Source organism: Nyctereutes procyonoides, unplaced genomic scaffold (assembly GCF_905146905.1).
Source record: "Nyctereutes procyonoides isolate TBG_1078 unplaced genomic scaffold, NYPRO_anot_genome, whole genome shotgun sequence".
In the NCBI taxonomy this organism is placed as follows: domain Eukaryota; kingdom Metazoa; phylum Chordata; class Mammalia; order Carnivora; family Canidae; genus Nyctereutes; species Nyctereutes procyonoides.
The window spans coordinates 30,095-53,697 of record NW_026575017.1 but is presented as its reverse complement, the minus strand read 5'-3'; the positions used below and the strand labels follow the sequence as shown (position 1 = coordinate 53,697).

Sequence of the window (23,603 nt, the reverse complement as noted above, 5' to 3'; positions counted from 1 at the left end):
GGAAGACAGTCATGGCCAACAAGCACATGAGGAAATGCCCCGCATCACTTGCCATCAGGGAAATACAAATCAAACCCGCAATGAGATACCACCTCACACCAGTGAGAATGGGGGAAATTAACAGGACAAGAAACCACAAATGTTGGAGAGGATGTGGAGAAAGGGGAACCCTCTTGCACTGTTGTTGGGAGTGGGAAATGGTGCAGCCACTCTGGAAAACTGTGTGGAGGTTCCTCAAAGAGTGAAAAATAGATTTGCCCTATGACCCAGCAATTGCTCTGCTGGGGATTTACCCCAATGATATAGATGCAGTGAAACCCCTGGACACCTGCACCCGATGTTTATAGCAGCAATGTCCACAATAGCCAAACAGTGGAAGGAGCCTTGGTGTCCATCGAAAGATGATGGATAAAGAAGCTGTGGTCTCTGTATACAATGGAATACTCATCAGCCATTAGAAAGTACAAATACCCACCATTTGCTTCAATGTGGATGGAACTGGAGGGTATTATGCTGAGTGAAATAAGTCAATCGGAGAAGGACAAACATTATGTGGTCTCATTCATTTGGGGAATTTAAAAAATAGTGAAAGGGAATAAAAGAGAAAGGAGAAAAAATGAGTGGGAAATATCAGTGAGGGTGACAGATCATGAAAGACTCCTAACTTGGATCCCTGGGTGGCGCAGCGGTTTAGCGCCTGCCTTTGGCCCAGGGCGTGATCCTGGAGACCCGGGATCGAATCCCACGTCGGGCTCTCGGTGCATGGAGACTGCTTCTCCCTCTGCCTATGTCTCTGCCTCTCTCTCTCTCTCACTGTGTGCCTATCATAAATAAATAAAAAATAAAAAATAAAAAAAAAGAAAGACTCCTAACTCTGGGGCACTAAACTCTTTTAAAAAAATCATCACACAGTGTAGATTTTAAGCTTCACTCTAGCTACTCGGTGTGAAACTATCCACGGTTTCTTTGGCTGTTCATGGGCCATTGGGTACAGAGATGGTGACTGTATACCAATTCCTCTGACATCACTGTCACATCCAGAGGACTGACGGGTCCCCGTGTACACATGGCCTCTTCTGGGCAGGATCCAGACACCTTCCTCCTATATGATCCCCCTGTTTGATGCCCTCCCCTACCCTGAGTTTCCTGAAATCCTGTGCCTTCTGCTCAGGGCTCACATCTGTGACCTTCCCACCCCTAACCCTACACATCCCCTCCGTTGTCCACCCCCCTGACATTCTAAGGCAGAGGGACCTGACCCAGGACCAGGGAGGGGTCAGAGATCTGGGGTCTCATTTGGATGGAAGGGCCCCTCCCTCTCTCAGAGGATGAAGAGGGGAAGGGAGAGAGGAGGGGAGCCTCTGCTCAGCTGTGGGACCACAGATGGCAAGATCAGTGATGACCTCCACCATGGCCTGGTCCCCTCTCCTCCTCACCCTCCTTGCTCAATTCAAGGGGACTGGATGTGGGGAGAGGGAAAGGGACCCTGGGAGGACAAGTGGTTCCTGGCTTCCTCCTCTTGTCTCCAGACCCCAGCATCACCCTCTGTGTCTCTCCCTCATTTTAGGGTCCTGGGCCCAGCCTGTGCTGACTCAGCCGGCCTCAGTGTCTGGGTCCCTGGGACAGAGGTTCACTATCTCCTGCACCGGAAGCAGCTCCAACATCGTTGGCAATTCTGTGAACTGGTACCAGCAGCTCACAGGAAGAGGCCCCAGAACTGTCATCTATTATGATAACGACCGACCCTCTGCGGTCCCTGAACAATTCTCTGGCTCCAAGCCAGGCAGCACAGCCACTCTGACCATCTCTGGGCTCCAGGCTGAGGACAAGACTGATTATTACTGCTCAACGTGGGACAGCAGGCTCAGAGCTCCCACGGTGCTCCAGGCCTGTGGGGAAGTGAGACAAAAACCCACTTACCCATCTGCAAAGTGTGTGAGCACCCCAGCAGCTGCCTCCTTAAGCTCCCCCTGGTTTTTTGCTTATTTTAAGCCTGATGCCCTGGGCCCTAATACATCCTGAGACCCACCTGGGAATGTCGGCTCCTTTGTCTTCTGTGTCCTAAGAGTCACTCAGAGTAGCCCCAAATTGTACAAAATGAGTCTCAAATGAAAGAACAAGTTTTGTCCTCGTGAACTGGGACAGTTTCTTCTAGGCTAGTGAACATTCACTTATCATCTTCTGATTTTTCAGTAAATGAAACACTCATAAGTCATGAAACTATCATGGTCCTTCAGCCCCATCCCGGCTCTACTGATGCAAGTGTCAGCTCTCTATGCAGCCAGGATCATTATTGGCTCAACTTCAAGGAGATGACTAGTTCTGTTTATTATTTGATGTTAGCATGGAACTATAAATCAATACGCACTTAAAATTTGAAAGGAAAAAAAATACCTTTCTAGAGAAAAACCCTCATGTGAATGTTTATGGAAACTACTCAAAATCACCACACCTGAAAGTATTCGAAAACCTGCACTCTGATTTTAATACCAGCTTTTTATAAAACGATGGACAGTTTAGGCAAGGAAGATATCCTCCAATATGATGTATATTTGGAAAGAGGGATATTAGTCAAAATTTAAGGAAATAAGCTTCCAAGGACAAAAATACACATTTTATTTTTTATTTTTTATTTTTCTAAAAGATTTTATTTATTTATTCATGAGAGACACAGGCAGAGAGAGAGAGAGAGAGAGAGAGAGAGAGAGAGAGAGAGGAAGAGATACAGGTAGGGGGAGGAGCAGGCTCCATGCAGGGTGCCCGATGTGGGACTCGATCCCCTGTCTCCAGGACCACGCCCTGGGCTGAAGGTGGCAATAAACCCCTGAGCCACCTGGGCTGCCCCTACATGAATTTTAAAAGCACATTTCATAGGGAATAAGAACATATAACAGGCTACATTCCACATAACTGGAATTCTATTGTATTTTGGAAGAGGCGGGAATCTAGAGGTGGTAAGGAGGCCAGGGATTGACAGCAGGTGGAGAAAGGCGGAGGGTGAGTGTGTGAGGTGACTGTATTCCGAGTGATGTCACTCTCCTACACGGCCTGTGATGGTGGCTGCACCACACTGCTGTGTTGTCACAGCTCATTAGACTGTACCCCAGAGCCACAGCACCTTCATGCAGGCAGAAAATGTCATCCAGGTTTCTGGGGGCTGTGATGGGGCACAGGATGACATCATCCCATCCACTGGTCCAAGTAGGTGTGCCCTGTGTCCCTGAATGGGGAGGTCAGGAAGGAGGGGACCTGAGGGAGTGTGAACAGACAGTTTGAAAAGGGAGAAAAGAAACTGCACATGAGCCCCTTAGTCCAGATGACAGTGTGTCCCCAAACGGAGGGGTCAGTCTTTGTGAGTGTCGGAGTCTTGCCTGGATTTGGACCACACCTCCGTGTTCACAGATGGTGGGAACCAGCGTTGTCCCTTCAGGAACAGAAGGTCCTGTGTGGTGAGGGTATCGGCCTCCTCATAATCAATATCAAGGACGGACCTGTCCTGGTGGATCTGATGACACTGCAGGACGTCCTTCATGTACAACACAGGAAACTTTGAAAAATAAAGGTTGATTACTTGTAAACCTGGAATTTGGGGCCAGAAACAGAAATCATTGAAGAGATAGGTCTAGCCCGTGGCCTCCCCACCAGGAGTGTGGACAGAGGCTCAGCTGACATATGGAGAAGTGGGGTCAGAGACAGACTCAGAGACAAACAGAGACTAGGCTTCGGGGACCCACACGGGAGTCCATGGGGGCAGCATCCCTGAGGTCTTTGTTCATGTGCTCCCTGCCCTGGGGATCGTGCTGACCTCGAGCTTCACTCTAATCCTGGAGAAGCAGTGGAGTAGTGGGGACAGTTGGAGACAGTCTCCACGGAGGAGCCACAGCAGGGGATTCTGAGCCATTTGGGGTCATGAGGTGAAGCTTCAAGAAGGTTGGGTGTGACCTGGGTGTTGTCAACTCCAAGCATAATGGGTACGGGACTCACAGCACTGGAGGCAGGGGGCTATGTTCTGGGCTCCTGTCCCCTCATCTTAGCTAAGGGGGACCGGGTCTGGGGCAGCAGGGGATTGGAAGCCTGTCCCTAGGGTCTATGGGGTGCTGGCAGCTGGGAAGGAAGTGGCTGCCTGAGCGTGGGCCCAGGACCCACCTGCTATAATGCCCAGACCCCCACAGTTCAGGAGAGTCCTCCTGCCCAAGAGGACATCAGGGAGAAGATGGAGAGTGGAGCAGTGACTGACCAGGATGACCCCCTCTCCCCAGGGGTTGAAAGGATGATAGAGAGCCCCTAGCTCTCCCTCCCTGTGGCTGGGGTCCTGGGGATGTACAGGTGGAGGGAGAGGTTGGGGTTCTTCTCCATCCCCACATCTTCATGATGCCCACTGTCCCCGACACTGCAGCCTGACCTTGGACATTCAGCTCATGCTCCTCCATGAATCCTCTTCCCGCTGGTGTGTGAAGGTCTGCAAACATACCCCCCAACACATGCTCACTGCTCTCAGCCCTCCATGAACATTCCCATGGGGAAACCAAGAGGGGCAGGTGTCACCTCATCTGACAGTGAGCTCACCCTGGGAGACCTAGAACAGTGAGGAGGACTCACAGGCCCACAAACTGCAGGCACCCTGCAGGGGAGGCCCCCGGAGCCAGCCTGGACTGAGGGATGCTGCCTGCAGGACTCCTGTCCCCATCCTGTACCCAGGGAGGGGGTCCACGGTTCTTTCCTAGACTCCTGTCCCCCCCTACATGACCACACCCACCCCGGGGTCTGCTCACCTGGCCTGCACACCAGCCCCATGCAGAGGGCACTGCTCCTGCTGCTCAAGGTCAGGGTCTCTCCCATTTTTGAAATAGGAAATCAGTGTTTGTGTTCCTTCCCCAGATGTTCCACTCCTTCATGCACAAAGAAGCCCCTCCTTACCTGAGGCTCCCCTGCAGTGACACCAGCACCCTCTCAGGGACCCATGATATCAGAGACCTTTGTACTCACCATCCTCTTCCCCTTCTCACCCCGCTTTCCTCCTGGGGAGCACAGCTGCCGAGAACACTGCCTGCTGTGTTCCTGCCTCAGCTGTTCTGCGCAAATCACCTGGTTTCTTCAGTCCTTCCCTGTTCTGTGTGCCCATCCATCTCAGGGCGACATCGTCACCAGATGATATTCTCACTCTGTGAAATCACCACGTCCCTTCATGGTTTGAGCATCTTCATGCCCTGGTCTCATTTTCTCTTCTGTGTGCAGAACACGGTCACTCCTCTCTCAAGACAGACATGAGTACCTTCCCCTGAGGAGTTCCTAAATGTCTCAGAGGGTGAGATGATTTCACCCTGTCATATGGTTTATGGATCATATAAATTCTTTTTTTTAAAGATTTATTTATTTATTTATTTATTTAATTACTTATTCATGAAAGACACACACACACACACACAGAGAAGCAGAGATACAGGCAGAGGGAGAAACAGGCTCCATGCCGGACGCCCAATGTGGGACTCAATCCCGGGTCTCCAGGATCACATCCTGGGTGGAAGGTGGCGTTAAACCGCTGAGCCACCTGGGCTGTCCAGGATTATATAAATTCTTACACCCACAGGAGCGCTTCTTTCTGTATGACTCTTCCCTCTATTTGGAAGCTTTTAAATCACAGACACTGTATTCATTTTCTTTACATCAGGCCTCACAGGGGGCTTCACACAGTTCTACAGGTCACTGCTGAGTGCTGGTGACGGAGCCCAGGATATAAACCTCAGGACACTGAGGACCGTGAGAGGGACATGTAACCAGGAGGGGTCACTCTGCATCCCCTGGGTCCTGCAGGGGGACCCTCCCAGCTGCGGGAACCCCCCTGTCCTCAGGACTGGGCAGAGGCTGAGCTGCCCCTTGTGCCCCTGGTGAGACCCAGCAGACTGGTGCCCTCAGAGCCTGGCAGAGGCCCCTGGGCAGGGTCCTGTGGGGGTTCCCAACGCTGCACACACCACCCCCTCCTGAGTCCAAGTCAGAGCAGGTCCTGCCCTCAGCCTCTTCTGTCCTCTCTTCTCCTGAACACTATCAGATGGAGTCTGAGAGAGTCTGGAAGGGGCTGCAAGTTTGCATAAGCAGCCCCTTCATTTCCAGAAGACAGTAGGGAGGATAAGACAAGCCTGGGTCACCTCACATCAACTGTGGAGTTCAGGAGTTGTGTCACTATGCTCTGCTCTTTCTGCTTGGGAACAGCGCCAGTCTTATGGATGAGCTCCCAGGGTGATCTTCCCCCAAAACTGAGATGCTCCTAGATTCAATGACCCATCCTCCATGAGGGTCTCTGTTTGCAGGTTCTCTGTCCCAGCCTGTGCTGACCCAGCCGCCCTCAGGGTCTGGGGCCCTGGGTCAGAGGTTCACCATCTTCTGTTCTGGAAGTACAAACAACATGGGTTATAATTATGTTAACTGGTACAAACAGCCTCCAGGAACGGCCCCTAAAACCATCATCTAAGTGCATCATATCAGACCCTCAGGGGTCCTGGATCGATTTTCTGGCTCCAAGTCTGGCAGCTCAGCCACCCTGACCATCTCTGGGCTCCAGGCTGAGGACTAGGCCGATTATTATTGCTCATCCTGGGATGATAGTCTTAATGCTCTCACTGTGCTCCAGGCCGGGGGGGAAGTGAGACAAAAACACACTCATGTGTGAAGACGGGGAGACGCCAGCAGTTCCTCCTCAAAGTAGCCTGTGATTGTGCTTATTCTTTCCTGATGCCCTGGGCCCAGGTCCATCCCAGGGCCTGCCTGAGGTGAGGCTCCTCCTGCCCCTTCTGTCCTCAGTGTCACTCAGAGCAGCCCCTCCTGAATGAAGAGTCTTCCTGTAAACAGACATGTCTTGACTTCTTCAGCTGTGAGTAGTTACCTCTAGGCTGGTTGATATTCATTTTTACCTTCTGAGTCTAAAATAAATGAAACATTTTCTTTTGCCTCTGAATATACCATGGTTCTCAACAATACCCAATTTGTGCTTAAATAAGTCAGCCTTATTTCCTTTTGATTTTAGAAACTATCTGGATATAACTAGTGCTGGCTGTTTTGTCTTAATTTCTGATTTTTTGTTAAATAGATGCAAACATAAAACAATAAAATTATAAACATAAATCCAAAAACTTTTGCTCAGGGAAAACCTGCACAAGAATGTTTATACCAGCTTCATTCACAGCCTCTAAAAACTGAAGGCAACCAGATATCTGCCCCTGGAGGTTTATTGCAGGTTTATATATAATGAACACACAGCAGTTCCTGACTAACATGTCATCCAATTGGTGGCACATTTGTAAAACTGGATATTTTTCACAGTATTATGACTATTGTATTACATTTTTGAAGAGCCATTGTCTTGAGAGTGTAATGATACCTGCTGTTGCTTAGAGGCTAAAAGAAGCAAAAGTACACGTGCACAGAGAAAATTGTTTTTGAGCAATGAAATTCTTCAATATGCTACTGTGGTGGTACTGAAATGTCACTACGGCGCTGTCAGGATTCACTGAACTGTGTAGAGCCACTTGACAGAGCCCTTAAATCTGCATATAAAAGTCAATTATGAGGTTTAGGGCCCATGAAGGAATGTAGTCTGTGACCAAACCCATGGACCCGCAGGACAAACCTGTGAGCCCACCTCAGTGCAGCGCTCGGGGGAAAGCTGCTCTACTGAGTGACTTTGAACATGAGTGGAGCCTGTAAGTGTAAAGTCACGAGAGACTGCACGGAGCTCTGTATCTAGGAGACAGGGGTGTGTCCCGGGGAGAAAAGGTGCATGGTTTGTTGGGGCTGAGCTGTGTCCTGGAACTGCGCAATTGAGTAAATGGATGGGCGCTGCTGCAAGCTGATTGCTCACTTCAGGAATGGAGATTCACCAAAGTAGGAGGCCTGAGTGAAGACTGTGGTCATGGATTAGAGCTGGAGATGGCAGTTTGCAATCATGTGTAATTTGGTGGAGACTGATAATTGCACATGGAAATCGTCACCACTATGTTCATGTTTGGATTACTTACTCCCACATAGAATTCCTTTGAGTTTCCGCTGTGAGGGATTAGACATAGTGAAGCCCCATAATGTCACTGTGGTGCATTTCCCCAGATATTGCTCTCTAATCCCATTCTTTCAGGCGGACAGGCAGGCTTCTTGGGAGAAGCGCTTGACTCCCAGGTCAAGGATTACACAGGATGAACAGGGAGCACCTTGTAGTTTCAGAAAATGAAGAATCTGTCAGAACAAAGACAAGGACATCAATGCACTCCCACCATGCATACACAGGCACACACACACACACACACACACACACACACAATGACAGGATGTGTTGAGGAGTTCATGAGCCAACTGAAAATGCTGCCACTGCGAAAAACTGGAAATATTTGAGGACCAAATGAATGTAATAGCATTGACTTTTAACTCCAAGTCTATAAGAGCTGTCCACGGACCATACTGTTAACTGCATGTACCAATGAATAAACAGAAGAGATACTTTCCTGTGCAGAGGATTTCAAGTAACAGGTGTAAACTCTTGGCCCTGAATGATGTCAGGCATAATCCTCAGTAAGTGTGGACATAGACACCAACCAGCAAACAAGGAAAACCTGAGAGAATGTCGGAGTAGGAGAAGCTTAAGGAGATACCAGGAATGGAGCAGCCCCGGTGGTCAACAGTTTAATGCTGCCTTCAGCCCAGGGTTTCATCCTGGAGACCTGGGATCGAGTCCTGCATCAGGCTTCCTGCATGGAGCCTGTTTCTCCTGCTGCCTGTCTCTCTCTCTCTCTCTCTCTCTCTCTCTCTCTCTCTCTGTCTCTCATGAATAAATAAATAACATCTTTTTTAAAAAAAGGAGATGCCAGAAATGTAATGAAGAATCCTGACCTGGATCTTAGAACAGAAAAGGGACATCAGGTAAAAACTAGAAAATGTGAACAAACTGGGGATATATATCATTATGGATTGATTCCAGTCTCCACTCATTCACGTGATAAAAAGTTCTCAAACATTTCATGTTTCAGGATGTGTCAAAATCAGGAAATGGGAGATGTTTCAGATGTAATCATATCAGGTGAACCAGTAAGGATTAATCTAATGTGGAGTCTTTCTCTCCCTTTGGTTTTCCTCTGACACTTTGTTTGGAATGATGGTAAAAGTCTTCTCAGTGTGTTAGAGAACAGAGCTATGGACTGAGGTTTCATTGTCATAGAGAGCCTTGATATAACAGAAAAAAGGTTCCGTGGCCTTTTTACTGTCAATCCCTGCTGCATTCACCAAATAATTACAAGGCTGAATTGTTGAGGTTGGAAACCAAGTCCTGGGGGTCCCCTGATTTAGGAGTAGAGAAATAAATCCTAAGGTTTTTGTATCATATAAATTTTTAAATAAATCCTTATACTCTTAACAATTAGAATCTGGACTAATTAAAAAGGAAAATGAATCATAAGTATATCACAGAGACACAAGAAATAATGAATTCCCAGGCTCACTGCAAAGGGAAAATGAAAACCCAGACTGGGAAGCATGAATAGTGGACACTTTCATGCTGAGATCATTTTAGTGTGTACCAATGCAGACATCATTGCCAGGGCCAGTGCACTGGGGGTCATGTGATGTAACAGGAGACTCTCATAATATAGTACCAGCATCATTGGTCCCTCAGGTAGGATAACCCACGTAGATCTTATCAGGTATGAATGAGCAGTGAATCTTGGGAAAGAGTTGGCCTTGGATTTGGTTTTGACTGGAGACTGATTGGGACTCCAGGGCCATGCAGACAGCAAGCTCAAAGGTTAGGTAATGCTAATATATTACCTCACATAAACACTGTTAAATAAATCCTATATGCAGCAGCCTGTGTCTTATTAGTGACCTGGAGAAAATTAATGCTCTTGTCCCAAACTCCCTCAGTTCAACCCTGCATTGCCTCCTGCTCACTCCATCTGGTTCCTTGGTTGGGAAGGTCTTGGACAAATGTCTGTTCATTGGGCCTAGATCTCAGACATCCGTCTCCCATGAATTCTGAACAATAATGCTGGGTTAGGGCCCAATACACGTATCATGAAGGTTCTCAGTGCAGGAGGTGGAAGACCGCTCAGTAGAAGAGGCCTCCATTTATAGTAATGTTCTGTTTACACCAATCCTCATACTGAGTACCAAACTGGTTTCAAAATATATTAAGTGTATGAGAGAGTCCCATATATAAGCAGTTATCAGGTTAAATTTCAAGGAAACTTTGAACCCAGAGAAGTCAGCAGGAGCAGAAGACACTTTTCCCTGACAGCATTCTATTCTTATGGCAAAGAGAAGCATCTAAGGTCCTAGCAGGGCAGTCTGAGGGGACTTCACAGGAGAATCTAAACCCACAACAACAAGGGTCAAAGTGGAAGTTGGTTCCATGTAGAATTATTATAAGGTATGAATCACTTAGGTGCGGTGGGCCGTTACGGCAGTTAGTTGGTTCAGGATGATGGTGGACTGGATATGGCCTCAGTCACCTGGAAGACGTAAACTCCACTCTCAGCGATGCTGAAACACTTGGGAACAGACTCCCTGTGCAGTACACCATGTATTTAACCATCCGGGGGTTGTTAGTGACTTAAAAAAACAAAAAGCCCTGTCAGCCCGAAACTCCAAGGTGGACACCTCTCCATTCACGGCCCTGGGCTATGACATCATCTCCAGTCAACTGCAAAATCTGGACATCATTGCGGAGTGCTGGGAGGGTCAGAGACCCTGGAGGACTTGGTGTCTCAGCCTAGCAGGTGGCGCCGTGGGACAGGTCCCTTGAGGCCAGGCGTCTGGCCCAGCCCAACCAGGGAAATACTCTAGTAATTCTTGCACACTTGGCAGGTATTGTCCTCACTGCCGTGTGACTCTGCAACATCCATGCCCCTGGAGGTGCATGGGTGCTCAGCTCTGACTCCCTCCCTTGTTCATGTTGCATCCTCCTCCCCGTGTAGTCATTGCTCAGGCTGGTGTTCAGGCAGGACAGACAATCCCTCACCTGGAGAGGTTCCCGTGATGAAATGAATCACCTGCAAAGCTACCTGGTCTAGGACAAGGGACCACTGTGGAGAGGTGGATGGTAATGCCACCGTGTGGCCTCAGCCAGCAGAGCCCTGGGATTCTCTGTCCTGTCCTCTCCTCCCCTCCTCCCTCATAGACCAGGGGTTCCCTTCAGGGATGCATAGAAAAGATGCAGGGGTGGGGGAAGCATTTGCACTACTTGGTTCCCATCATCGTTGTGTGTTTGGTCATCACCCTGTTCCTTCTGTCACCTTATGGCCTCCAGCTTTCCTTTCATGACCCCTCAGACTAAGCCCTCAGGCTTGTGGTTAATGTAGCACTCACATCCTTCCACTGGGGGAGGGAAGGTTTCCCTCAGCCCTGGTTGTCTGGGAATGTCTCCACACTTTGTACAAAACATATATGGTCTTTATGTGACATGCGATCAACAGATCCAGCATCAGCCCTCTACCTGTTATCCCAGTTGAACTCACCTGTGTCTCTCCAGGCATTCCTGACTCTGTTGGCATCGCCCTCCATCCACCTGACACTGTGGACCATCCCTCCCTCTCCCACAACCTGGAGTCCAGTCAGTCTCCTCCCACTGTCCCACCTGGGGACACAAGCCCCTGAACCCTTCCCCATTGCCTTCGCTGTGTTGATCATCCAGCCCCTCCCTCCTCCTAATGACCCTCCTAGGTCTCCCTGTCCCACCTTCTCTACTAGGGGGTCCACTGAAGCTAATTCTCTGATGAACACCACTGAGGACAGGACAGGCACAGCTGGGATGAAAAATCTCACAGCAAATGGAGGGGAAGGAGGTCACAGGATGACCCTGCACTGGTCCCTGCTTGATGCCCAGGCCATTCTCTGTCCCCAAAACCCTGGCAGCTTCATCAGACTTTTCTGTGTCCTCTCAACCCTGCTCAGCAATTGCCCAGCATTCCCACCTCTGTGTCCTCCTCTGTGTGAAGATGTGTGGTCCCCCGCCCAGAAGCTCCTGCATACTTCCGGCACCCAGAGCCAATCCATCTCCCCTGCGCCCCTCCGGCAGGAACAGAGACCCTCTGCTATCTGTTCCCTGGTCTGGTCCTCAACTCCACAGCAGTTCCTGGCTCTCCTGGAAGAGGACTACACAGATCCCTCCTTCTAGAACCCATTCCAAGTAGGAATCCTGATCAGAGACAGCAGCCCTGGACTTCTACCCATCCCTGGAGGGTTACTCTCACATGGTGGGGGTGCAAGACTCAGAGAAGCAGGGGAAGAGGAGGCTTGCCTGAGGTGGGAACGAAAGAGAGTTGCCCAGGGACTAGCAGGGGGAAGTAGGATGGAGTCTGGGGATCTGCAGGACAGGGGCTCACAGTTATGAAATCCCTTCTCTGACACAGTCTTGGGGCTGGGTACCTTGCTTTCAGTGGGAACTAAATAGTCATGTCCTCTCTGAGCTGAGATGGGTCCTTGGACATGGGCCTGTGGGGGTCCCAGCAGCTGCTTCCTCCAGGTCAACCAGAGAGAAGCTAATGCATCAGGAATCCTCCCTGTCAAAGGGCCACAGACCAAAAAATGCAGAGGACGGAGAGACAGGCGTGATCACATTAGTATGAGCAGCCCTTCCCCCGTGAGGCCCTGGAACAGGGGATAACATGCCAGGGTCACCCCGGCCTCAGCTCTGTGGCCTAAGAAGGGACTGTGCCACCATGGCCTGGACCCCTGTCCTCCTTGGGCTCCTCCGTCACTGCACAGGTAGGTACAGGCCCCAGTGCAAGGGCGGGGGGGGGGACCCCAGCCTGTGTCATATCTGCGTGGCTCAGCTCCTCAATCACAAGCAACCTGTCTCTTGTCTTCATTGTGATGTGTGGGTGTCTTCAGGTTCTCTATCCCAGGCTGTGGTGACCCAGCTTCCTTCTCTGCATCCCTGGGAACAACAGCCAGACTCACATGCACCCTGAGCTGTGGCTTCAGTATTGATAGATATGTTGTAAGCTGGTTCCAGCAGAAGGCAGAGAGCCTTCCCTGGTACCTACTGTACTATTACTTGGACTCAAGTACACAGTTGGGCTCCGGCGTCCCCAGCTGCTTCTCTGGATCCAAGACAAGGCCACATTCACAAACGAGTAGACCCATCTCTGGTCGGGTCTAGAGCTCCAGCCCCACCTGAGACTGATGCACAATTGCAGCCACATTGTCTGGATATCGGAAAGAGCAAGAGAACCCAGGCCCTCAAGGAGGGATGTCTGGTCCCCCAAAAGATGAGCAGCTGAGATCATATAAACTGAGGTCTGAGGGGACACTCCCGAATGGCTGGTGCACACAGGAAGTTTGATGTCCCCCTCCCTCAGGACCAGCCAGACCCGCAGTGAATGTAAGGTTCCTGCATCCCATTGCATTAAGCCTGCATGAAGGGAGCAGAGTGACATCACCCAGATGACACAGTAGGAGTTTCTTGAACTCCAATAAAAAATACACAAAAATAAACAAAAACGGGAGGTTGAAACGCAAATACATTTCTGTGAGAACATGTGGAACTCATGCTTCTATGCCCAAGAGATGGAACCCATTCTGAGAGTCAGACCTGGCCATGCCAATGGGGAGGGAACTGGTGAGCCCTGGAAACCAGCTGGGCTCTCAGGGCTTTGGGCCTTGCCGAGGTGTGTGCCCTGTGACCAGGAGGGGGCGCTGAGGGACTGCCCTGTGGTCCTACAGGGCTGCTCAGTGAGGACCCTTCACTCAGGGTGCCTGGGCCTGAGAACTGGGTTCTGAGCTCCCGGATGGGGACTCAGCATCTGTGTCCCCTCTGGCCTGGCAGTCTCCCCTGAGGGCCTTTGTGTGGTCTCAGCAGGTGCTTCCACCCAGGGCTCTCCCCAGGGCTGAGCCACCTCCATCCTTTTTTTTTTTGCCAACATACAGAATAACACCTAGTGCTCATCCCGTCATGTGCCCCCCTCAGTGCCCGTCACCCATTCGCCCTATCCCCTGATCTCCTCCCCTTCCACCACGCCTAGTATTTGTCGTTTCTAATGGCTGAGTAATATTCCATTGTATACATAAACCACATCTTCATGAGAGACTGCACAGAGCTTTGTATCTAGGAGACAGGGGTGTTTCCGCGGGGGACAGGTGCATGGTTTTGATGGGGCTGCGCTGTGTCCTGGAATTGCACAATTAAGTAAATGGATTGGCGCTGTTTGAAGCTGATTGCTCACTTCAGAAATTCAGATTCACCAAGGGAGGAGGCCCCAGTGAGGCCTGTGGTCATGGATTTGAGCTGGAGATGGCAGTTTGCAAACTAATTTGGTGGAGACTGATAATTGCATATGGAAATGGTGACCACTATGTGCATGTTTGGGTTACTTACTCCCACATAGAATTCCTTCGTGTTTCCGCTGTGAGGGATTAGATGCAGTGAAGCCCCATAACACCACTATGGTGTATTTCCTCAGCTATTGCTCTCTAATCCCATTCTCTCAGGAGGAGAGGTAGGCTCCTTGGGAGAAATGCTTGATCCCCAGATCAGGGATTACACAGGATGAACAGGGAACACCTTGTAGTGTCAGAAAGTGAAGAATCCATCAGAACAAACACAAGCACATCAGTGCACTCCCACCATGCATACACAGGAACACACACAGTGACAGGGTGTGTCAAGGAGTTCAAGAGCCACCTGAAAATCCTGCCACTGGGAAAAACTGGAAAGATTTGAGGGTCAAATGAATATAATAGCATTGACTTTTAACTCGAAGTCTAGAAGAGCTGTTCATGGACCATATTCTTAACTGCTTGTACCAATGAATAAACAGAAGAGACACTTTCCTGTGCAGAGGACTTCGAGTAACAGGTATAAACTCTTGGACCTGAATGATGTCAGGCATAATCTTCACTCAGTAAGTGTGGACATAGATGCCAGAAAACAAGGAGAGCCTGAGACAATATCATATTGTTAGAAGTTTAAGGAGATATCAGGAATGTAACAAAAAATCCTGACCTGGGTCTCAGAAGAGAAAAGGGACATCAGGTGAAAACTAAAAAATGTGAACAAACTGGGGATATAAATTTTAATGGATTGATTCTAGTCTCCACTCATTCATGTGGTAAAAAGTTCTCAAATATTTCATGTGTCAGGATGTGTCAGAATTAGGAAATGGGGATGTTGTAGATGTAATAAGCTAAGGTGAGACCAGTAAGGTTTAATCTCAGTTGGAGTCTTTCTCTCACTTGGGTTTTCCTCTGACACTTAGGTTGGAATGATGGTGAAAGGCTTCTCCATGTTTTAGAGAAGAGAATTATGGACTGAGCTTTCATTGTCATAGAGATCCTTGATATAACAGAAAAAAATCAGAAGTTTCTGTGGCCTTTATACTGTTAATCCCTGCTTCACTTACCAAATAAATACAAGGCTGAATAGAGGTGGGATACCAGGTACTGGGGGTCCCTTGATTCAGGAGTAGGGAAAGAAATTCTAAGGTGTTCGTACCATATAAAATGTTTAGTCAATCCTTATACTCTTAACCATTAGAACAGTGGTCTAATAAAAAAGGAAAATGAATCATAAGTATATGAGAGAGACAGAAGAAATAATGAATTCCCAGGCTAACAGCAAACGGAAAATTAAAACCCAGACTAGGAAGCACGATAGTGGACACTTTCATGCTGAGATCATATTAGTCTGTACCAATGCAGACATCATTGCCAGGACCTGTGCACTGGGGGTCACGTGATGTAACAGGAGACTCTCATAATACAGCACCAGCAACATTGGTCCCTCAGGTAGGATTACCCACGTAGATCTTATCAAGTATGAATGAACAGTGAACTTTGGGAAAGAGTTGGCCTTGAATTTGGTTTTGACTGGAGACTGATTGGAACTCCAGGGCCATGCAGACAGCAAGCTCAAAGGTTAGGTAACACTAATATATTACCTCACATAAACACTGTTAAATAATCCCTGCATGGAACAGTCTGGGTCTTATTAGTGACCTGTAGAAAATTAATGCTTTTCTCTCAGACTATCTCAGTTCAACCACATGATGCCTGCTGCTAACTCCGTCTGGCTCCTTGGCTGGAAAGGTCTTGGACAAATGTCTGTTCATTGAGCCTAGATATCAGATATCCATCCCCCATGAATTCCAAACAATAATTCTGAGCAATAATAGTTGGTTAGGGCCCAATACCCATATCATGAGGGTTCTCAGTGCAGGAGGTGGAAGACCGCTCAGTAGAAGAGGCTTCCATTTATAGTAATGTTATGTTTATACCAATCCTGACACTGAGTGAAAAACTGGTTTAAAAATATATTAGGTATATGAAAGAGTCACATCTATAAGCCAGGCTAAATATCAAGAATCTTTGAAACCAGAAAAGCCAGGAGAAGCAGAAGACATGTTTCCCTGACAGCATTCTATTCTCATGACAAAGAGAAGCATCTAAGGGCCTTGTAGGGCAGTCTGACAGGACTTCACAGGAGAATCTAAACTCACAACAACAACAAGGATGAAAGTGGAAGGTGGGACCATGTAGAATTATTATAAGGTATCAACCACTACGGTATGGTGAGGCCTTTGTGGCATAGAGTTGGTTCAAGATGATGGTAGACTGAATATAAACTCAGGCACCTGGAAGAGGTAAACTCCACTCTCAGGGATGCTGAACCACCTGGGAACAGAAGCCCTGTGCAGTACACCATGTATTTAATCACCCGGGGTCATTAATGAGTTGGAAAAAAAAAAACAACCCTGTCAGCCCAAAACTCCACAGTGGGCACCTCTCCATTCACTGTCCTGGGCTACATCTCCAGTCATCTCCAGTCAACTGCAAAAATCTGGACATCATTGCAGGAGTGCTGGGAGGGTGAGAGAGCCTGGAGGACTCAGTGTCTCAGCCCAGCAGGTGGCACCGTGGGACAGGTCCCTTGAGGCCAGGCTTCTGGTCCAGCCCAGCCAGGGAAATACTCTAGTAATTCTTGCACACTTGGCAGGTAGTGTCCTCACTGCCCTGTGACTCTGCAGCATCCAAGCCCCTGGAGGTGCATGGGTGCTCAGCTCTGACTCCCTCCCTTGTTCATGTTGCATCCCCCTCCCCGTGTAGTCATTGCTCAGGCTGGTGTTCAGGCAGGACAGACAATTCCTTGCCTAGAGAGGTTCCCATGATGAAATGAATCACCTGCAATGCTACCTGGTCTACGACAAGGGACCACTGTGGAGGGGAGGATGTTAATGCCACCGTGTGGCCTCAGCCAGCAGAGCCCTGGGCTTCTCTGTCCTGTCCTCTCCTCCCCGCCCCCTCATAGACAAGGGGTTCCCTTCAGGGATGCATAGCAAAGATGCAGGGGTGGAGGAAGGTTTACACTACTTGGTTCCCATCATCGTTGTGTGTTTGTTCATCACCCTGTTCCTTCTGTCACCACCAGCTTTCCTTTCAGGACCCCTCAGACTAAGCCCTCAGGCTTGTGGTTAATGTAGCACTCACTCACTCACTCCTTCCATTGGGGGAGGGAAGGCTTCCCTCAGCCCTGGTTGTCTTGGAATGTCTCCACACCTTGTACAAAACATATATGGTCTTTATGTGACATGGGAACAACAGACCCACCACCAGTCCTCCACCTGCTTTCCCGATTGACCTTACCTGTGTCTCTCCAGGCATTCCAGACTCTGTTGGCATCAACCTCCATCCACCTGACACTATGGACCATCCCACCCTCTCCCACAACCTGGAGTCCAGTCAGTCACCTCCCAGTGTCCCACCTGTGGACACAAGCCCCTGCACCCTTACCCATTGCCTTGGCTGTCACGATTCTCCAGCCACTCCCTCCTCCTAAGGACCCTCCTAGGTCTCCCTGTCCCACGTTCTGCACTAGGATGTCCACTGAAGCTAATTCTCTGATGAGTACTCCTGAGGACGGGCACAGCTGGGATGAAAAATCTCACAGTAAATGGAGGGGAAGGATGTCACAGAATGGCCCTGCACTGGTCCCTGTTTGATGCCCAGGCCCTGCTCTGTCCCCAAAACACTGGCAGCTTCATCAGTCTTTTCTGTGTCTTGTCAACCTTTCTCAAGAAGTGCCCAGCACTCCCACCCTCTGTGTCCTCCTCTACGAAGATCTGTGTCCCCCACACCAGCTCCTCCTCACACTCAGCACATGGAGCCAACCCACCTCTCCTGGACTCTGCCCACAGGGACAGAGATCCCCTGTTCTGTGTTCCCTGTGTCTTGTCCTCATATCCACAGCAGTTCCTGGCTCTCCTGGTAGAGGACTGCACAGATCCCTCCCGCTAGAACCCAGGCCATGGAGGAATCCTGATTAGAGACGACACCCCAGGACCTCTACCCATCCCTGGAGGGTTACTCTCACATGGTGGGAGCACAGGAGTCAGAGAAGCAGAAGAGGAGGCTTGCCTGAGGTGGTAAAGAGGGAGAGTTGCCCAGAGGCCAGCAGTGAGAAGTAGGATGGAGTCTGGGGGTTTCTGCAGGACAGGGCTCCCAGTTATGCAATCCCTCCTCTGACACAGTCCTAGGGCTGGGTACCTTGCTTTTAGTGGGAACTAAATAGTAATGTCCTCTCTGAACTGGGATGGGTACTTGGACCTGGGTCAGCGTGGGTCCTGGCAGCTACTCCCTCCAGGTCCACCATGGGGAAGCTAGTGCATCAGCAATCCTCCCTGTCACAGGGCCACAGGCCTGTAAGTGCACAGGAGGGAGCGGCAGGGGTGATCATATTGCATGAGCAGCCCCTCCTCTGTGAGGCCCCGGGACAGGGGATAAGACAAGGCAGGGGCAGCCCAGCCCCAGCTCTGTGGCCTAAGAAGGGACTGTGCCCCCATGGCCTGGACCCCTGTCCTCCTTGTGCTCCTCTGTCACTGCACAGGAAGGCACAGTCACCAGTGGTAGAGGGGGCACCCCAGCCTCAGTCAGATCCCTGTGGCTCAGCTCCTCAACCACATGCACCCTGTCTCTTGTCTTCACTGTGACGTGTGTGTGTCTGCAGGTTCCCCATCCCAGTCTATGCTGACCCAGCCATCCTCCCTCTCTGCATCCCTGGAAACAACAACCAGACTCACCTGCACCCTGAGCAGTGGCTTCAGTATTGACAGCTTTGTAATAAGTTGGTGCCAGCAGAAATCAGGTAGCCCTCCCTGGTGTCTCCTGTACTATTACTCAGACTCAAGTACATATTTGGGCTCTGAGGTTCCCAGCTGCTTCTCTGGATCCAAAACAAGGCCACACCCACACTGAGTAGACCCATCTCTGGGTGGGTCTAGAGCTCCAGCTCTACCTGAGGCTGATGCACAATTGCAGCCACGATGTCCTGAAAATGGAAAGAGCAAGAGAACCCAGTCCCTCAGGGAGGGATGTCTGCTCCCCCAATAATTTGAGCAGCTGAGATCAGATGAACTGAGGTCTAAGAAGGGGACATTCTCGAATAGGTATTGCACACAGGAAGTTTGATGTCCCCCTGCCTCAGGACCAGCCAGAACAGCAGTGAATGTAAGGTCCCTGCATCCCATTGCATTGAAGTTGCATGAAGGGAGCAGAGTGGCGTCAGAAGGAAGACAGTGCAGGAGTTTCTAGCAAGCTTATTCTTCCAGAAGCATCAATTTAAAGTAGATCCACAAGGCAAATTCCTCCAAGAGAGCTGAGGATTCCAGTGAGCTGTTTCAGCCCCTGGGTGGAATGAGACAGAAGGCAAGGTGCCTTGAAGGGGGAAGGGAAGAGTTTCACATGGTGCCCGTGAGCTCTGCCCAGATCGGGGGCCCAGCTCAGAGGGAATTCCTTCCCCTGGAGGCAGGGTGAAGTGTGCCCCTGACCTTCCTGGAGACCAGAGTCTCTGTCGGCACACAAGCCAGGCCAGCTCCTATGGCTGTCTGGTCCTGTATGTCCTAGGTCCTGGCCCACGACTGTTCCTTGCCAGCTTTGGGGGCCTCCAAAACCCTTGTGACCCCAGGGTGCCCAACTTTATCCATAGCCCCAGGACACCTCTGTTCCTTTGTGACCTCAGCCTTTCTGTTTTCCCAGCTCAAACAACCTAAGAGAAGGGAGGCCCCTCGGACCTAGAATTTCGATTGTGATTGTCATCAGCCTCCATGCAAGGGTAGCTGCATGTACCCAGGGGCCAGAAGCTCCCCATCAGATGCAGGATCCCACCACCCCAGGAACAGCTCACGCCCTGTGGTCCCAGGTGCCAGGAGCGCTCCTGTACATCCAATCTCCTGGCTCACCTTCGTTTCAGGCTGACTCCAAGTACCTAGCCTCCAGATTGGCTCCTTTAGACAGAGGCACCAACCGGTCTCAATATGAGGCCAGGACCTACCAACCCAGACACAAGACCACTCCCCCAGTGTGGTCCCCAAACCTGTTCACCCCTGTAGATGCACAATCTCGGCCCACTCACATGGTGCCAGTACCCAGGCCCATCCCTGCAGAAGGTGGAGATGGACATGATGGGCTTCCAGGTACCAAGTAAGGAAACCACAGGGAGAAGGTGGGAGAGGGCAAATTCTGAGCATGAGACAAGTTCTTTGAGCAAATAAAGTGCAGAGAATGAGTAATCTGGGTGATTGTTCATAATGTTACCCTCAAGAATATATAGGTTCACCATTTGTAGGAAAATGTTACCTATTGAGCTGATAGCCCAGAATATGAGCATTAATTTATAATCTCCACGTTTCAACACAATCCTACTAAAGACTCCACTGTAAAATATGTGAAACAAAATGAGGTTTTTCCATAAAAGAAAATAATCTGTATGGAGAAAAATTAATGAAGGAATCAGTGAATGAGGGTCCCAATATGTCTCTACAGTGTGGACTATATTCTAATACAATGTGGCCTGATGGGAGCCACTGTACTGTGCATCTGTGAACACACTGTGCTTCTCGGATTTGTCACTGATACAACAAATATGTTGGTACAAAATGAACAACGGGTAGCAGATGTGGAGGTGGTTGAGGGGATGGGGAGACTGGGTGACGGTCAATGAGGGAGGAACTTGATGGATAAGCACTGGGTGTCATAAAATATGTTGGCAAATAAAATTCCATGCTCATGGATTGGCAGAATTAATATTGTGAAAATGTCAATGTTACCCAGGGCAATTTACACGTTTAATGCATCCCTATCACAATACCATGGACTTTCTTCAGAGAGTTAGAGCAAATTATTTTAAGATTTGTGTGAAATCAGAAAAGACCCCGAATAGTCAGGGGAATTTTAAAAAAGAAAACCATAGCTGGGGGCATCACAATGCCAGATTTCAGGTTGTACTACAAAGCTGTGGTCATCAAGACAGTGTGGTACTGGCACAAAAACAGACACATAGATCAGTGGAACAGAATAGAGAACCCAGAAGTGGACCCTGAACTTTATGGTCAACTAATATTCGACAAAGGAGGAAAGACGATCCACTGGAAGAAAGACAGTCTCTTCAATAAATGGTGCTGGGAAAATTGGACATCCACATGCAGAAGAATGAAACTGGACCACTCTCTTGCACCATACACAAAGATAAACTCAAAATAGATGAAAGATCTAAATGTGAGACAAGATTCCATCAAAATCCCAGAGGAGAACTCAGGCAACACCCTTTTTGAACTTGGCCACAGTAACTTCTTGCAAGATACATCCACAAATGCAAAAGAAACAAAAGCAAAAATGAACTATTGGGACTTCATCAAGATAAGAAGCTTCTGCATAGCAAAGGATACAGTCAACAAAACTCAAAGACAACCTACAGAATGGGAGAAGATATTTGCAAATGACGTATCAGGTAAAGGGCTAGTTTCCAAGATCTATAAAGAACTTATTAAACTCAACACCAAGGAAACAAACAATCCAATCATGAAATGGGCAAAAGACATGAAGAGAAATCTCACAGAGGAAGACATAGACATGGCCAACAGGCACATGAGAAAATGCTCTGCATCACTTGCCATCAGGGAAATACAAATCAAAACCACAATGAGATACCACCTCACACCAGTGAGAATGGGGAAAATTAACAAGGCAGGAAACAACAAATGTTGGAGAGGATGCGGAGAAAAGGGAACCCTCTTACACTGTTGGTGGGAATGTGAACTGGTGCAGCCACTCTGGAAAACTGTGTGGAGGTTCCTCAAAGAATTAAAAATAGACCTGCCCTACGACCCAGCAATTGCACTGCTGGGGATTTACCCCAGAGATTCAGATGCATTGAAACGCTGGGACACCTGCACCCCGATGTTTCTAGCAGCCATGTCCACAATAGCCAAACTGTGGAAGGAGCCTCGGTGTCCGTCGAAAGATGAATGGATAAAGAAGATGTGGTTTATGTATACAATGGAATATTCCTCAGCCATTAGAAACGACAAATACCCACCATTTGCTTCAACGTGGAATGGACCTGGAGGGTATTATGCTGAGTGAAGTAAGTCAATCGGAGAAGGACAAACAGTGTATGTTCTCATTCATGTGGGGAATATGAATAATAGTGAAAGGGAATATAAGGGAAGGGAGAAGAAATGTGTGGGAAATATCAGAAAGGGAGACAGAACATAAAGACTTCTAACTCTGGGAAATGAACTAGGGGTGGTGGAAGGGGAGGAGGGCGGGGGTTGGGGGTGAATGGGTGACGGGCACTGAGGGGGGCACTTGACGGGATGAGCACTGGGTGTTATTCTGTATGTTGGTAAATTGAACACCAATAAATATGAATTTATTAAAAAATACACAAAAATAAACAAAAACGGGAGGTTAAAACACAAATACGTTTCTGTGAGAACATGTGGAACTCATGCTTCTAATGCCCAAGAGATGGAACCCATTCTGAGAGTCAGACCTGGACATGCCAATGGGGAGGGAACTGGTGAGCCCTGGAAACCAGCTGGGCTCTCAGGGCTTTGGGCCTTGCCGAGGTGTGTGCCCTGTGGCCAGGAGGGGGCGCTGAGGGACTGCCCTGTGGTCCCTACAGGGCTGCTCAGTGAGGACCCTTCACTCAGGGTGCCTGGGCCTGACAACTGGGTTCTGAGCTCCCTGATGGGGACTCAGCATCTGTGTCCCCTCCTACCTGGCAGTCTCCCCTGGGGACCTGTGTGTGGTGCCAGCAGGTGGTTCCCCACAGGGCTGTTCCTGGGGCTGAAGCCACCCCCATCCTCCTCAGTGTGTGGTGTGAGCAGAGCTCCAGGATCAGGGCCTGGGGAGGGGCTGGGCTGTCAGTGGGTGGTGCCCTGTGCATGGACAGCCCCTCCTGTGGCAGACGGGGGAGGAGAAGAGGAGGCCCAGCACAGCCCATCCCACGGAGGGGACCAGGGACTGTGTCACCCTGACCTGGGATCTTTAATGTTCATTCTACTCTGTCAGTGCACAGTCAGGACTGACCTCAGGGACACAGAGCCACTGTCAGCCTATGTCAGCTGGTCTAGCTTAGAGGTTTGAGGAAATTCAGTCTGACCCCTAATCCATCACCCGTGAATGTGTCTGCAGGTTCCCCGTCCCAGCCTGTGCTGACCCAGCCGCCCTCCCTCTCTGCATCCCTGGGAACAACAGCCAGACTCACCTGCACCCTGAGCAGCGGCTGCAGCGGTGGCCATACGCTGGTTCCAGCAGCCAGGAGGCCTCCTGAGTACCTGCTGATGGTCTACTGA

At 49.5% G+C, this 23,603-nt stretch overlaps 1 gene segment (V, D, J or C); it reads left to right on the top strand.

Moving 5' to 3' along the window:
* Positions 1-23,603, top strand: part of LOC129520525 (immunoglobulin lambda variable 1-40-like) — a 40,822-nt gene extending 17,219 nt beyond the window's left edge. The window contains 2 exon segments of the V gene segment in view: positions 20,355-20,445; positions 23,443-23,603. Of these exon segments, the coding sequence occupies positions 20,355-20,445; positions 23,443-23,603 (252 nt within the window).